The 12,728-nt window shown below is 39.6% G+C and overlaps 1 protein-coding gene across 1 annotated transcript; it reads left to right on the plus strand.

Annotated features, from left to right (window-relative positions):
• Positions 1–232: 232 nt before the first annotated feature.
• Positions 233–1,453, plus strand: LOC104113704 (uncharacterized). The gene has a single exon (XM_009623955.4). It carries the CDS (start codon positions 358–360, stop codon positions 1,234–1,236), a length of 879 nt encoding a protein of 292 aa, XP_009622250.1. The 5' UTR covers positions 233–357; the 3' UTR covers positions 1,237–1,453.
• The last annotated feature ends 11,275 nt before the right edge of the window (positions 1,454–12,728 follow it).

Below are 12,728 nucleotides of genomic sequence, written 5' to 3' on the forward strand. Positions count from 1 at the left end.
TTGATAAGTGTTAGGCGGTTTGGGTTATGACCCAAATTTTAGCTCATCTTGACTCATCCCATCTTAGTCAAGTAACTTTTGGACATGTTATTTAATCTGCTCAATTATTGACACAATTTATTTTGATCCGTCCAAAATCGATCTAACCCGTCCATTTTACACCCTAGGCCCGCCACGTTAACTCAAAAAATCTGCCTAGAAATAGAGCAAGAAAAAGCTCCCAAGCGAAAAGCAGTCCTTATTAATAGCTTAGACATCTCTTCATTTATTTGCATTCACCACGAAAGAGAGTTGCAAAGACTAAAGAAATTACGAAAAAAATAAAATAATACTGTCAATACTCTTTATAGCTAGATCATGGCCGAAGTAGTCCTCTATGTTTATGACATGAACAAAAGTGGTGGGCACGACGCTCACAACTTCGCCGTGGTCCAAATGAACAACCTCCTCAAAGATGGCATCAATTTCGGCGGCCTCTTCCACACCGCCGTCCAAGTTTACGGCAACGACGAATGGGCTTACGGCCACACCAACAAAGGCAGCGGCGTTTTCACTTGCCCCGCTGGTAAGAACCCTAGCTACACCATTCGCGAGAAAATTATACTCGGCAGAACAGAGTGTTCGCCTTCAAAAGTCAACAAAATTTTAAAGGAGCTCAGCGACTCGTGGCCAGGCAACAAGTACAACTTCGTGTCAAGAAACTCGAAGCATTTCAGCAACGAGTTGTTAGAAAGACTTGGGGTACCTAAGCTCCCCGGTTGGGTTAACAGGGTTACTAACATAGCAGATGCTGCAAAGGATGCAGCAGGTACTCTGCTTAAAGCTAAAGACGAAGCACTAAAACGTGTATGGAATCCTATTGATTTCGCTTTCGGGAGTGGTTCCAAGAATAAATCCAGTAGTACTAAATCAGTAAAAGCTACCCCTTGTGAATTTAATATAATCAACATCAACTATTTCACTGAAAACTTCACAGTTTCAGCTCCTGTTATACAAAATGAAGATGATGATGAGCATGTCAACCACCAGCTGCCTGTTATCAAAGCCATTGAAGAGCGGCCTTCTATCCAAATAGTTGAAGAACCAGCTGAAGAAGATGAACCTGTTATCCACAAAGATGATGACAAGTCCCATGTTATAGAGAGCGACGACGAGAGTACTACTGTAGTCCACAAAGATGAGGAGCCGAGTACTGTTATTCACACCGACGACAAGCGCGTAGCCATGCATGCCTGAGTTTGCACTAGGAAACAGAATTTCTTTGTTGGGAGATAATAAATAGAAACTGTTTGAGTGGCCTTTGATTGTAAATTACTCCTAGTTCTGTTCTGTTTTCTCTTTTTCTTTTATTTTGTCTGTTTCTGTGTGTTATCGTTTTTGTTTTGCTCTACGTAAATTATGTGTGTGTAAGTGTGTCAGATTTAGTTTTAGAAGAATCTCTTCTTTGTTTCTACTCCTCCTCTGTTTTTGTTTTTATTTTCTTTTTTGGTTGGAATACTATTTCTCTCGTCACTTTGAATTATGTATTATGATCATTAAGATAAAGTGAACGCTAGTGTTGACGGTGGTATGCTAGCTTGAATTTCTTTCTTTTTCAGTTGAAATTCATTTCACACAAACTTTTTAAATTTTGGTCTTTAAATTATTTATTTATAAGTTACAAATTTACAAACATTAAAATAAAAATTATATTGTTCTATTTATATAGTATATATTAATATTAAATTAAAAAATAAACCCGGTCAGGCCCAACTATAGACTTGGATCCGCATGGTCTAAAGCAGATGTGTTCATGGTTCGGTTTGAGTCGGTTTATTCTTAAAAAGAAACCAAACCAAGTAAGTCGGGTTTTTAAATATTGGAACCAAACCAAATCAATTAAGTCGGTTTTTTATCGATTCGATTTTTGTCGTTTTTTCGGTTATTTATTGGTTTTTTCTTAAATATGAGACATACACTATCAAAAACATATTCCGACGACCACATTTTCAACATAACGCTATCAAACTAATTGCTCTTTGAGAAATTTACCAAGATATATTGATGATAATTGACTCAAACAATGATGAATAATTTAAGTACTTAATTAAAAATTGATTACATAAAATAAATTATTGTACTTAACAAAAGAAAACTACCAATCAAACTAGAAGGCAAAGAATTAGATTATTATAATAGCAAAGAACTAGACTAAAAATACAAATGACTAATATGTACCATAAAATTTCAGAAACTTTATATAAAAATATATACAAATATATAGGTGTAATAATAAATTTAAATAGCTACTTTTATAGTCGGTTTGGTTCGATTTTTTCGGTTATTTTTTTATTAAAACCAAAACCAAACCAAATTTGATCGGTTTTTAAAAAGAATTGGATCCGCATGGTCCAAAGCAGATGTGTTATAGGGGCTGATTCGATACAAGTATTTTTTCGATGTACTCCCTCTCTTCTTTCTATAAAGAATTCTCGAAAAAGGAGTTAACCTGTCTAAACTTCTCTACAAAGGTCTTCCCCTCGCTGCTAGTCTTTAAACTTGCAACTGCTATCTAAATCTAAGACAAGAAATTTTTCTTACTCTTAAGTTTGATCTTTCGCTAGGAGCCTTAGCAAGAATGGTTGGAACCGGTCTGACTTATGAGGCTACTCGAAAGGAGGCTTCCTACCAGCACTAGAGTGGGATAAGTAAACCTTGCCTTAGGTCAATCCCTTCCCCTACTCGGGCAAGCAACAGAGCTTTTTTAATAACCTCTTATGATTCATTCACTTTCTCCAACATTGGATTCCTTCTTACCTATGATATCCCCAAGAGTTAATTCGATACCAGTTGCATCGGAGCTAGCTTGGAAAGAGAGGAGGCATCCTTATCTTAGCCGATCGTTAGCCTATTTCTTCTTCTCGAGTGAAGTAGCTTACTCTTGCTCTGTATGCTAGGGAGTCATACTATGCTTAGTTCTCATTTATGTTTGCACTGTGTGAGTTCTAACTAGGAAGCAAGCGCCGCAAAGGGTTGACAGGGCAGCTCGGCTGGTAAAAAAGGAGATGGTACCGAAGCGGGAGGCTCGTAGACGTTACTAGTGCAATGACTAGTCTAATCTCTTTTCTCTACGTGAACTTTTTCTTTTGTAAACCTGGTGTGTTATTTAAGTCTTTTAACTAGTCCAATAGAAATCTCCTCTGTTGCAGCAAAAGTAAAAAAAATGGTACTCGCGCTGCAGCTTGCTTGCCTAAAATGAAAATCCTTACTATTCGAAGTAAGGGACTTTCTTACTGGAGCATACATAACAGACAAGGACTTATAAGACTATTCTTAGCCTGTTATTCAAGAATCGTTCCTCAGAATGGAAGCGAGATTGGATTGACGTATAGAAACTACAACTACAGATTTGATCCCTTTCTCTTAGGGAATCTCGACTAGACGAGAGAGATATAAAGGTAAGGTTGACGCTACGAAAAAGAAAGTCATTGCATAAGTAATGAATGAGATAATTTCTTATTAGAAGCCTATTTGACTAAACAAGTCTCCTTTACCGGGGGGTTCCCATAGAGAAGTCGTGCTCTGGCTTGCCAAAAGCATTTAATATTGAGAATGTTGGATGTATTACACACTGGTGGAATTGCGTAAGTAATAAGGCTTTTAACTAGCTTAGTGAATCGATTTAAACTAGTAAATATAGTATGTTTTTGTTGGCAGTGAGTAAATCTTTGATTCAGAGTCGGCGTATAGGCCGACAAAAAATGCTTTCCCATTCAGAAATCTGATTCCTATCTATGGGGTCTCCCCTTCATGCCTACGTGAGGAATAAAGAATGCGTGAATCTTGTTTTAGGGTTTATGCTCATTGCCGATCATGTGATTAGTTTTCAAGCTTTCGATTCCGACAAAGATTGACTTATTATTCCTCCTCGTCCATTAGTTCAGTTCCTTAGTTTAATCAGTCCATTCCTCAAAGCCTATTTCCGCAAGTGCCATTGCTCTTATTCCACAATATGGGATTGTTGGTTTCACATGCCACCCCTTTCATATAAAAAAATAGAATTGCAATCTCCATTCTACAGCTGCTCTGATGTCTCGCCTGCCTGCTTGGTTATAGGGCTATAAGTGAGCAGGGCGTTTGAAACTAGAGAGGTAGAGCAGTTAGGAGCTTAATATTAGAAGTTCACCCTCTCTTTTCTTCGGGAAATCGAGTTCGCTGGGCTGGTTTCCTGTCCCCGATATGTAACGAAAAGATTGATTGGTTTACCGCATTCATGAAAGCACTTGCCTCTCTGGTGGTCCTTTACCTTTCTAAAAGAGAAGAGAACAGAGGTAGTCGTAACAGTAGAAGGAGCCCTAAACCTTGAGGATCACTCGACCCCGACCGGTCAATCTCCTGTCATTGTTATCTTGTGCGCGAAGGTTTGCCCATGCTCCTAATTAAGTCCACCAGGGTCTTCCTTCTATCTTTAAATTAAGGTTCAGACTCATTCAGCTGTCCTCTCCGATTGACGAATGTCGAAAGAGAAGGCGGAGGAAGGAACTGATTGCATTAGTCTCAGGTCAGGGACATAGCCATATATTACGAGATTAGGCCGATCAGAGAATGCTAATTATTAATTAATAAGAAAAGGGGTATCGAATCCTTGCTTTAACAACTTTCAAAGTTGCACTATCATTAGCAAGGGGAGGAGCACTAGTAGAAAGAACCTCTCTCAGATGTCCATAAAGATGTTATCCAAGTTATTCATAAGGAAGTCGATAAAGATTCATCCCCTGCTCTTTGTGCTAGTTCTTTATGCCTGGCACTGAAGAAGAAAGATCAGATGCACCAACTCTACTCTTTGCATGTTTTCATGAATCATTGGACAATGATTGCGACGTGAATTGAGGCTAGGTACGACCGATTTCTATTGAATTAGCCCTAATTTCTATTATAATGTTTATCAGAATCGCTAGTTGTAATAGATCCGCAAGGGAGAAGAAGGCTAAGTTTCCCCTCTGTTGTCTCGCACACTAAGGCAAAAAGAGATTCAACAGTCGGCTGGGGAACCAGAATCTAAGAATACCAAGATTCAGGATAAGGAAGGGTAAGGCATCTAAGAATAAGGCAGGTAGACCCATACTCAGGCAAGAAAGAAAGTCTCTTACAGAAAAGGCAGGAAGAAGAGGCCCTCACTCTACAGGAAACCTAATATAATGGGATACTTCTTAAGGTGGAATGGACCACTTATCATAGAAGAATCTTTCTTACATCGATTATTGACTATACGGACAAGGAAAGTCAAATCAAATCCGATGCACCTGATACGACTAAAAGAGAGAGCAATGATCCGAAACCCCAAGCAATTGACCAGAAGAGGATCACCGGGAATGGACTAAGGGCCTACCAACCTTTTCTTAATCTAAGGAATCTTCCCCTGCCAGAAAAAAAGACGGAAAGAAAGACGATTGATACCTTAGCTTTGAACAAGCTTCTTCAATCTTGCTGCTCTTCTCCTTCTATATAGCGCGGGTAGCTTGTTTCCAAGCCACTGGCCGGAACCAGATAAGGAACAAGTGAGAGAAGCAGCTTAAATTCAAAGGTTAGGTGCGATAGCCACTCGTGCAGAAGGAGATGTTTGGGAGAAAAGCCCCGTCTCATGGTGCTTTTGTTAGGAGTTCCCCCTATCTGGTATATTTTACAGTGGCAACCCTGATGAAAAAGATTGTTGGCCCCCTCTCTGCTGGTTCTCTCAGACTAGCATCAACTGGTGTTAAGGTTAACCCAATAGTCAGGTTTCATTACTTCCGAAATCCTGGTGATGGATGTGGAGAGGTGTGTGAACAGAAAGATTCATGATATACAACAAAGCCTCTACATATAGGAATTCAAGTACCAATAAGAGTTTGGTACTATATATTTCGAGTATGTTGGACCTTCATTGCCTGCTGATCTATCCAATGATTTTTTGATGGGATAGTTCTGTCGTTGTGACCACAATATTGTATTACCATGGCGGCTTCCTTGTTGGGAAAGTGGTTGATAGGAACTTAAGACTGGGGCACTTAGAGTTGTTGATGGTTCAACCTTTACCGTGTCACCGGGTACCAATCCGTAGGCTACTCTGTTGATTCTTGGCTGTTAAGTGCTTTAATATGTGTTGGATATTGCACAGAAGTGTTACAACTAATCGGGAGCTTGCGTATGTAAACGAAAGAGTATACATCCCCCTTGATAACTGAATGCAAGCGAGGCTAGACCTAGATTCTCGTATGTAAGTAAAAATAAAAAGAAAGGAGTTCCCCTTCCCCTTCTCCTTTCTTGTCTAGAAAGGGGAAGAGAAGCTCAAACAAGGTTCAAAGATCCCCTCCCCAAAGTATGGTTTAAAGAAACCCTTTCGGGTTAGTGAGGAACATGATAGTGAAAGAGAGAAGAAAGGAAATCAGTTTATGGCGGCTTACCTTCGTACATTCAAGAACAGTTGTGACTCCTTGGCATCAATCAATGCACCAGTGTCCCAATCTGATATGTTTACATTCCTTCTTGTTGGCCTGCCTTCGGACTTGAAAGCTTTGTCACTACGGTGAAGCTTCAACGACCAAAACCAACTACGGCTGAGCTTTGGTCTAGCTTGTTGTTACATGAGTCTTGCCTTCAGCAGATGCATCCTATTACTATATTGATGATCTTGTTTATTAACCGAGTCCGCACTCGCCCGAGAACATGTATGTCCTCCCTGTAATTGTCTTTTCTTTGTTATGGTTTCAGGGCCTACGTCTACTCGTATGGAGCCACCATCATTCACAAGGCTTGCTTTACATTGGAGCCGATATTGATCCTCTCATAGCCTAGTACCGGTGAACTAGGCAAGCGATCCTGCAAGGCAGCCAACCTTTATGCAAAATCAATGTCCGCCTCACCGTTGCTTTCGGGTGATTGGAGAATAGATGTAAGGAATACTAAATGAAAGGATGCAGCGAGGCAAAGTCGATTGAGAATATGACGGTTAGCCCCTCGGCGCTTGGGAGGCATCCTATTTAATAACGATTCTTCCTCTAGTCGAATAGAGTATTAGTCCGCTCCATTATATTCCCCATTATTTCTCTTTCTTGCTATTTGAAATATCATAAGAGAAGAAAGCTGGCAGGTTGGATCCTAGGGTAGATTCCTGCTGTTGAATGATCGACTAGCTTCCTCTTTAGTTCTTTGATATTAGGTTCGTGTTCAGTGTTCCGCTCTTTATATATATGAAATTACTTCGTCTTGTTTTTTAGCCCTTTTTTATTTTTGCATCTTTCTCCCATGCTTTCCGTTGGTCAACAACCAACCAACGTGCTCTATACTTCCTTACTACTCGTACAGGCTTGACGGAGTTAAGCTGTATTGAGAGAATCGTTTTGTCTCAATCAATCAAGAATGTCTCAACTGGATAAATTTACTTTTTTCTTCTAGTTATGCCTTTTCCTCATTCTTATTAGGTTCTATCTCCCTTTGGATTTAAAAGTGAAACTATTTTTCTACTATATAATAAGGCCCAAGTTACAGCGGGCTCTTTCTATTCTGAAATGGTTCATATGTCTTTATTGGTTGGTAACTTTTGGATAAAGGATCTATGCTAACTTGTTTGATGCTATTTTACTTCATTCCCTATTTGGTATTCTCCCATATGAACTGGAGCTACTATTCCACTATATGAATCAACCGGATAAGGATCCAGAATGGGTGGAATTCGTATGACTATGCCTATAAACCCAGGGACTCTCCCCGAGAGAGTACGAGGTCATGGTGCGGGATGTCCTCAATACTAAATTGTGTTTTGCGACTCTAGAGCAGATTTCCTCCCTCTATCAACTCCTTTTTTATGGTCGGGAGGATCCATAATTCTTCATAGATCCACAAGACCTGGATTCCATACTGAGAGTGCACCTAGAACCCTTAGAATTCAATCACCCTGCTCTATGCCAGGTCTTAGAAAGTCTAAATGCCGATAGGCATGATTCCCCTTTTTATCAAGATCTAAAAGGAACTCAAGCGCATCATTTTCATGGCTTTATAAACTTAAACCACCAAGCGTGATTGGAAATGCAACATCGCCTAGAGTTACGAGAGTTATGAAAATCTCTTGAGAGAAGGAGCGCTTTTCTAAGCGAGGAAAATACTTCTCTAAGAGAAGAACTTTTAATTCTCGACAGGGAAGCCCCATAAGATTCTTCTTTGTTGTGCTGCTGTCGTAAAATAGCATTCTTCATTCCGTCGTCGATCTTTCAATTTCTTCTAGTATGCCGCTCCGCCAGCAAGGAGCGAAAGAATTAAGTTTTCTCTGGTGATGTCAGAATTTTTCCCTATTTGTATCTATGTAGTGATCAGTCCGCTAGTTTCTTTGCTCCCACTCAGTCTTCCTTTTCTATTTTCTTCCAATAGTTTGACCTATCAAGAAAAATTGTCGGCCTACGAATGTGGTTTCGATCCTTCCGATGATGCCAGAAATCATTTTGATATAAGATTTTATCTTGTTTCTATTTTATTTATTATTACTGATCCGAAAGTAACTTTTTGCTTTCCTTGGGCAGTACCTCCCAACAAGATTGATCCATTTGGATCTTGGTCCATGATGGCCTTTTTATTGATTTTGACGATTGGATCTCTCTATGAATGGAAAAAAAAGGTGCTTCAGATCGGGAGTAACCACTAGTGAGAGGACAAAAATTGGGGGGAAGGATAAAGGAAAGACCGATGCCTACATTAAATCAATTGATTTATCATGGCAGAGAAGAAAAATGATGCACAGACCATACTCGAGCTTTGGATCAATGTCCCCAGAAGCAATGAGTATGCCCGTGTGTTTCAACGAGAACACCGAAAAAACCTAATTTAGCTCCACGTAGGATAGCCAAAGTACGATTGAGCAATCAACATGATATATTTGCTCACATTCCAGGTGAAGGTCATAATTTGTAGGAATATTCTGTGGTCTTAATAAGAGGAGGTAGAGTGAAAGATTTGCCAGGTGTGAAATTCCATTGTATTCGAGTCAAGGATTTACTGGGAATCCGGATCGAAGAAGAGGCAGATCAAAATATGGTGCAGAAAAACCCAAATCGATATGAATGGAAGATGCCTCTGGAACTCGTTTTTCTCGATAAGGATATGTACGAGGTCACTCGACTAAAAGGAGAGGGAACAACCACAATGTTACACCCCAAAACTATACACAGCCCTTCCGAATGACCTAGAATATAGTCCACTAGACTAGCCAAGAAAGAGTCTAGTAGACTATATTCGCCCGTGGAGGTGAGTGGAGGAAGTTGTGAAGCTTCTAACTCTAATTACCAACTCGGGACTATATTAGTAAAAAAAGACATTATCCCTTTACTCAATCCCTCCTCGCTTACCGCCATGAACAACACCTTTCCCGATCAATTGGTTTTTAATTATTTAATAAGAAAGATGGCAAATTCTACCATTGTATTTCCTTTTTTCATTTGGATCCTATCAACTTGGAGAAGCCTTGGTACGGCCTATACACGATGGATGAAGGTTTTGGCAAGGTTAAGAATGGATGGTACCTATAATCAGGCCCAACCGTTGCAGTACTTGAGAAGAAAGAAATTTTTTTCTCTTTTTATCTTAAGGCTGCTACCGATTCCTTATCTATTATCCTGACGTCCTATATGTAGGGTTGTTCAAAAATCCCTTTACAACTTCCAGGACATTCATACTTTGTTTTGTAGTCTTTCAATCACCATATAGTTTCTATAATAATAATAAAGGCTGTAGGTCATCGGTTGTGACGTTTACGAAGGGTCAACCCCTCGAATTGTTTAGTTCTTGGCCTCTATTCACACTTAAACATCATATGCTTGTGTGGATGGCTACTGAAAGGGTGTATGGCATGACGAAGCTTTGCGACTATGCTATTCTTGGCGACGGTGATCGTCGACGAGAAGGTGACAGCCACTTAGCATAATATATAGTTTTAGTGTACTATAACTATATCTAAAGAAAAGTCTCCCATTTGAAAGATTATTTATTATAAGTCATGTTTTGGAGTTTGCCAAATCATTTTTGAGCGACGAAGTTACTAGGGATTTCTCTCTAGTGTCTGCTAAGATGCTCCAGTCTTTGGTTGACGCTATTATGTATAAAAGATCCCGATTTTCTCAAAGATTAGAGATTTCACTTGTTCTATGTTTCTGTCTTTGACCTATCGATTGAGGGGTGCTTCTTATCGTATCTGTGGTGTGCCCTATCTCCCTAAATCTAAGTGATGGAAGCCTCACTATCTTTTTATGCTTTCGCCGCCCGTTTTCATTAAAACTGTGGTTAGGATTTCCATATTTGGGAGTGTTAACGCCGAGTATCGCGTGGGCAGTCATTCTTGAAATGGCTAAAAGTAGTGCCTTCGCTTTGTTTGTAATGAAAAGGAAAGAGAATATCTTCGGATATTTTTTTCAGGGGAGGACTTTCTTGATCGCCTCATTCTTCAACCATGGGTTAAGATGTGGCTAAAGTCTCTTCGATGGTAGCGTATATTACGCTCGAGGTCCCTCGAGCCTCCTCTTATACCAATGTCTATATTCCGTTCTAGGAATAAAGTCAATTTCTTTTCTGGTATGTGGAGTTTTTTTTTGTTGTTACGACAAGCTGAGAGCAGTGCCCGCTCCCTATTATTTGGGGGAGTTGGACGGGCGTTCCGCTCTTTGGGACTTTCTTTATTCTTTTTTCGTTAAAACAAATACAACTGAAAAAGACTACTAGGAATTTAGACTGACGGCGTACCTGAGCACTTATGCCTGCAGACCCCTCGATTCACTTTCTCTGACTACTCTGGAAAAGAAAGTCTCACTACTCAATGGCTTTCGATCTTCTTTCCCCCATATAGATATCGAATAGAACGAGTTCGCTTCATGATTTCGTGACATACCAAATAAGGGATTGTTAGAAGAAAGCTCATATAGTGGATAGCTATAGCCCTTTGTATAGGTTGGGTGCTTGTTTAAGGCCATACAGTTCTCGCTTGAGGCGACAAACAGAGATAGAATGATTTTTGAAGATGAATTATCGATACCTTGAACTGTATTATCGAAACTGTGCTCTGAAGATTGATTTAAAGTAACTCAGTCAGATGTCTCAGAAAGGGTAGTGATCTCCCCCTGAAAAGTATCACGACCATAAAGAGAAGAAAAGGGAGATTGCATGTTGATAACAGAAAATGGCAATTTGTTGATTAAATACAATATAGTAGTGATTGCTTCAACCCATAGATTCTTTGGTACTCCATTATTTATCATCAAAGTCAAAGCCATTTCAACTATAACTATATGTCGGTCTTTTCTTTCAAACACCCCATTCTGCAGCGGAGTATGAACACATGACAGCTCACGTTTGAATCCTATCTTCAGGAGCATGAAATCAAAGACCCTTGACACGTATTCTCCGCCGGAATTCAGAGCTCAGCCTCTTGATCTGGAGATTTTACTTATTTTCCAAACTTTCTATATATTAAACTTAGAAAGGGATTAGGACTTCTCTCTAAGTAAAGAAATCCAAATCTATCTACTGTAATCATCCACTTATAATAGTAAGTAAAGTACCTTATACCTATGAATGACTACACTCGAGTAGGAGCCCTTAATTAAATTCAAGTAGTTGTCTGTGATATATCCTTAAATCAACCGTAGGTCAAATCATAAGTGGACACTAACGAATGAATCAATCCAAAGAAAGGTACACTTTTTTGGATTCTTATGTTTAATCCAGGAGCATACAATTGCCAACTATAAACAATCACATGAATTGTTCAACCCATCTGAATGAAATGCAAGAATATACCCTAGACAATGGAAGAAGTCTTGCACTATGTGTTGTGTATGTCTCAAGAGACGGCGGTTCCCATTCCTTATCCTAATAAAGCAGCGGAAAAAAAGAATGTTGAGAAGAATATCCGTATAATAAAGCTTTCCCAACCGGCCAACGATCCCTCCCGTGCGCTGATCATGGATAAGACACTCAGAAGAAGAAAAGATGAGACGAAGATGGTTAGCTGCAAGGTGACTGACAGAAAATAAGTTGTTTTTAGGAGGAAAATGGAACCAATCATGAAGAATCCGGGATGAAGATATAGACCCACAGTGTGAAAGAGGTAAGAGAGTGCCATCTGCAATGTTACAGAATCTGATAGGTAAAGGAGGCAAACAAAAAATCTAAACATTTTTTTTCTTTCGCGCGAGAAGGAAATCACCTTTGGGGGCTGACGATACTCATTTGGATGGTTTAACACGACTAGCAGACCATGTCGTGCTCAATCAAATAATGGACACTGGCTATGATTTGGATTGTCTCCCCGGCTCAATAGAAATACAACCCCGTTCTACACTTCATCAAGATGAAAATCATTCCTTGTCTATTCCTCCAAATACCATTTGCCTTTTCCTCAGCCGACTAGAAAAATAACAAAATCAACTGCAGATACCCTTTAGCTAGCACATGCTAAAAAGAATAAGTAAATACCCATTTCATGCTTGACTCTATCTGTAAGACAGGTGTGTGCAACCACTTAGTGAGGAGACAAGACCGGAGAGAAGAAATTCTCGCGAATAAGATATAAGACTCACCCTTATCGTATACAACTCTTATCTACGACAAGACTTAACTCTTCTCCTTATGGACTCTTCGCTCTATCTGTCGGTGCTCTAGCTGTCCAAAATCCAGGAGCATCTACTTACCTGGACTGATTGTAAAGAAAGAAGCCAAAAGGCAGCAAGAGA

Source organism: Nicotiana tomentosiformis, chromosome 2 (assembly GCF_000390325.3).
Source record: "Nicotiana tomentosiformis chromosome 2, ASM39032v3, whole genome shotgun sequence".
Lineage (NCBI taxonomy): Eukaryota > Viridiplantae > Streptophyta > Magnoliopsida > Solanales > Solanaceae > Nicotiana > Nicotiana tomentosiformis.